We start from the raw sequence: 4,489 nt of genomic DNA on the forward strand, positions 1-4,489 counted from the left end.
GTGGGAACAATGAGCTCCATGTCATTCCATCGCCCCGTCATTGCTTGTTTTTCTACTGCAGCCTGATGCAGATTTTCTATTCCGTCCACATGTGGTTCTCCCTCAAACTGTTCCCACATTTTTCCCCTCACTTGAACTCGGAGACCCAAACCTGTTCTAGCATCACAATACCCCTGTGCACAAAAACAGCTCCATAAAGATCTGCTTTCCATGGGTTGGAAGATGTAGAAGATCTCCTGCTCTAGAGCGCCACTCACATTTAGTTATGATTTTTTGACCTGCATCATGACCTTGAATTTAGTATTTTGCTGGATCAAGTGTTATTTTTTATTTTGCTGAATAATGGGATGAATAATTAATATAAAAATAATACGCTAGCAAAATAATTAGCATTTCTTCACACAGTAACATCTCCTGTACTGTTTTTCCTTCAAAATTACATTGACAGTACATATTTTCTATCCTGTTTTAATTTTTTTAAATTATTTAAAAAGAAACTCTATGATACTAAACCCAAATTATACAAATGATAAAAAATGCATCCGGACAGCGATAAAATTTTGTGCGGTTTTCTAGCAGGTTCTATTTTTAAAGACATGCCTTCCGAGAGAAAGAGGCACTGGAGCTGAGAAGAAATCCTGAGCCCTGATATTGGTATAACAAACGCAAAAACTTAAAGCTAAAGTATTCGATTTTGTTGTTTTTCATCTCCAGAATTGGATCAATCAAGAAGAGACTGAATACAGCGAGTAGACCAGCAGGACCAATATGGCCCCGCATTTGAAACGGCATCCTGAACAATGGCAGAGACATTTTTTTGCTAGTTGATTGCTGAAACTTTTGGCAAAAATCTATACCAATAGTTTTTCCGGTCTGTTGTCATTACAAGAGCGGCCTCTAGAGGCAAATCATTGACACCACGTGCTGTTTGTTTTTACATGTGACGGCGCATTGCACGAAGAGTGATATATTTATTATTTATTATTTATTAATTAAATAAATATATTTATTAATAAGTATATTCATATTTATTTGCTTCAGCACATTTTCATGATTCAGTACTTTTTTTTTATAAAGGTTAATACTATTTTACATCAAGTTTTATTATCCAGTATCTATTTTAAAAATTAACGGACTATTAATCGATAATAGGCAGGTACGGTCCAACCTAGATATCTGTATCAGTAAAATCCACATCCACAATCGAGCTCTAATTATTAACGCAGTCTAATTATTTGTTGGATTCACCCACCAACAATCTGCATATTTACAAGCAAGTAAATGTTTTGATTTTAATAGCAGTTATTATGAAAAATGTCATTATGATAGTAATAATGCACTTTTAATTGGTGATATATCTGTTGAAAAGTTTCTTATTTGTCTGTACAGTGCAGAACAAAATAATAAACTGATCTAGCTTTAGGATGTAAAATAAATACATCTAAAATCATAATTAAATATCCACTATAACACTCAGTCACTCTGACCATGTCATTTTCTGTTACAGACCGAACCCCAGTAAAGAATGGAAAAATGAAGTGACCCTCACAGAAAAATTAATGTGGACCCCTGGATTAGAGGAACAATTTTCCCACCATGACTGGACACCTGCATAGAACATAACAGATATGTGTACATAGCAGGAGTGTAAGTGAATGAAGGCTCCCCGAAGCAATAAAACAAATTTCCTTAAAATTTTGGAAAAAACTCACATGTCTGAAATGAAACCACAAAGAACTCCCGGAAATGACCCCTGGACCCTAAATATGTTTAATCCCCTATCAAATCTGGCAACCTCAGAGATTAGAGCGATATAAGAGATAATGTGAACAGGCAAACCCAGGAATCCTGGTGCGTAACCCGATTCTGAATTCACATAACTTTTGAATCTACGATTCCGAACGGCGAATTACAAATTATATTCTAAAGTCCGATGTTCATTAATAAATAAATAAACCACTCCTATTCCGTGGTCCTATACAATGGTACCTCATTGGCTCCCCAACAACAGTTCATCGCTCCCACTTCTCACCTCTCTCATCTCTTTCTCAAGCCTGAAGTCAGGGAGCGTCTCAAGACAGAAGATGACAATGGACACCACGATGACCATGACGCTGATGATGGCGATGATGCGGGCCCCTCCGGATGACTCAGGGTGCTCGAACAGCATCCACAACTTCCTCTTGATCTCGTTCTGTGGAAGTGGCTTTGGCTCCTCTTTTTGGAAACCCTCGTCCTCCCTGAAGCGGGTCATGACCTCTTCGCCGAGCTCGTAGAAGCGCAGCTCGTCCATGAAGATATCTAGGGGCACGTTGGCTGGCCGGCGCAGACGTCCCCCAGACTGGTAGAAGTACAGGATGGCGTCGAAGCAGAAGCGGTTGCGGTCCAGGAAGAGCTCATTGCGAAGAGGGTCGAAGTAACGCAGGCGGCGCTGCGGGTCGCCGAGCAGCGAGTTGGGAAACTGTGCCAGGGTGCGAAGTTGCGTCTCATAACGCATCCCTGAGACGTTGATGGCCAGACGCTCACTCAGCGCCCATCCGCCTGACCTTCTGCTCTCTTTTACTCTTCTCCTTCTTCCCTCCTTCATGTTCTTTTTCACCCTTCTCAGCCTTGTTGCGTTGCTCTTTGCTCCTTTTGTCGCTCTCGTTTTCCACCGTCCCTCCACCACCAATTCCCCCAAGACTGTCCATCTTCACCCGTATACCGGCACCTCACGGAGTCTCTCCAGGCTGCGCCTTTCTCCCTGCGAGGGCAGAAATGCAATCATGTCACTTGAGCATGATACTCCCAGGCCGAAGCAAATGCCTCATGCCAAAGTAGACGACCTCTGAGTGTGTGAACAGAGCGTGCGGCAACTATCTCACACACACACACACACACACACACACACACACACACACACACACACACACACACACACACACGACTTATATGAAATATTCCTTAACTAATCTTGCGCTCAATAAAGTGCTTAATTCAGCTGGTTCGATTTACAGCATACACTTTTGAGTCCACCTTCGAATTCACACTCACGCTACGTTCAACATTCAGAAGCGAAAGTTTTCACAATTTGTGACTTTACATCAGCGTTTCTCAAAATAGAAACATCGCTAGTTCAGTTAGCAGGCAACACTGAGCACAATTACATGTCCATTTTCCTGTAAACGAGCCAAAACAAAACACAACTATACAATATAATATCTACTATAAAGCAATAGAACAAATGATACTCAGCTTAAATCATTTATTGGCTTTAATAATCAGAGTCTAATAAAAAAAAAAAAATACATTTCTTTATTTGGAAAGTTAACTAAATATCTTAAATTTTTTTTTAAAACAATTTGATATAAAGATGTAAAATGAGTAAAAAAATCAGTAAATGCAAAGCAACAAAAAGAATGAAAAAATAATAAATAATAATTTTTTTAAATAATTTATTAAAATATATATTTATAAAAAAAATAATTATCAAAATAAAAAATTAAATACTGTATTATTATTATTATTATTATTGTTGTTGTTCCTTATTAATTATTATAAATAAAAACAATTATTAATAATTATTATTTAGATTAGGGTGTAATTAAAAAAAAATCTTATTTAATAAAATGAATTTTAATTAATATTTCATTAATCAACTAATTGATTAATGAATTCATTATTTTACCATTTAAACACACAAACTGTTATTTCGACAGCCTGGATTTTTTTTTTTTTATAAAAGTCTTTATAGATTTTTTTTAAATATTTAGTCGTTTAATTTTTTATTCCCAATGTATGGAAAAAAAATGACACCTCAACAAAATGTTTGAAGTAAAAAAGTATTTTTATATTTTATTATTCATGGTTTTCTTTTAATGCGTTTTTAAAAGCGTCGTATTTAACGCATGGAGGAAAGTGATATAAAAAATATCACCCACTCAGAAATGAGAAAAGCTGAGTGTGTTATGATGTGATTAATTATAATTATTGTCAGTTTTATATTGTTCGGGGTATTTTTTTTCCATTTAGTGCAATTTATATGCTGAATATTTAAATAGTAAATTATTCATTATTAAAAAAATATTAACAAATATAATATATATAAAACAAAAGGGGAAATTAAAAAATCTGACTGACCCACACACACACACACACACACACACACATTGCCAGCTGTGATCTAAAGTGAACCATAAACACAATAATCCTCTGAAGCCTGAAGACTGAACCTGGTCGAATGGTACTTTCCATTTATAGATTTCAAATATAAATATATATAGAAACCCTGATTGATATTAAAATGTCTGAAACTTTTCCTTGATCATTCGATTTGCTGTTTGGTTTGAGCGAATTCTCATAGCCGTACTCACGTCGAGCTGATTAATAAACTTCAGGAAGACGTGTCTCCCAGTGCTGTACTGCTGTGGACTGAACCACACTCAGGACGCGCTCTGTTTTCTTGACCCTGTCCACAACACCGTGAGCCTTGTGGCCCCACACCTCCGTG

The 4,489-nt window shown here is 36.7% G+C and overlaps 1 protein-coding gene across 1 annotated transcript in view; it reads right to left on the reverse strand.

Moving 5' to 3' along the window:
- The window catches only part of kcna7 (potassium voltage-gated channel, shaker-related subfamily, member 7), a 9,116-nt gene extending 4,627 nt beyond the window's left edge, over window positions 1–4,489 (reverse strand). Inside the window, 3 exon segments of the mRNA XM_046866271.1 lie at window positions 2,033–2,588; window positions 2,590–2,743; window positions 4,353–4,489. Coding sequence (XP_046722227.1) covers window positions 2,033–2,588; window positions 2,590–2,690 — 657 coding nt within the window. The 5' untranslated portion in view covers window positions 2,691–2,743; window positions 4,353–4,489.

This window comes from Silurus meridionalis, chromosome 14, assembly GCF_014805685.1.
Source record: "Silurus meridionalis isolate SWU-2019-XX chromosome 14, ASM1480568v1, whole genome shotgun sequence".
NCBI lineage: Eukaryota > Metazoa > Chordata > Actinopteri > Siluriformes > Siluridae > Silurus > Silurus meridionalis.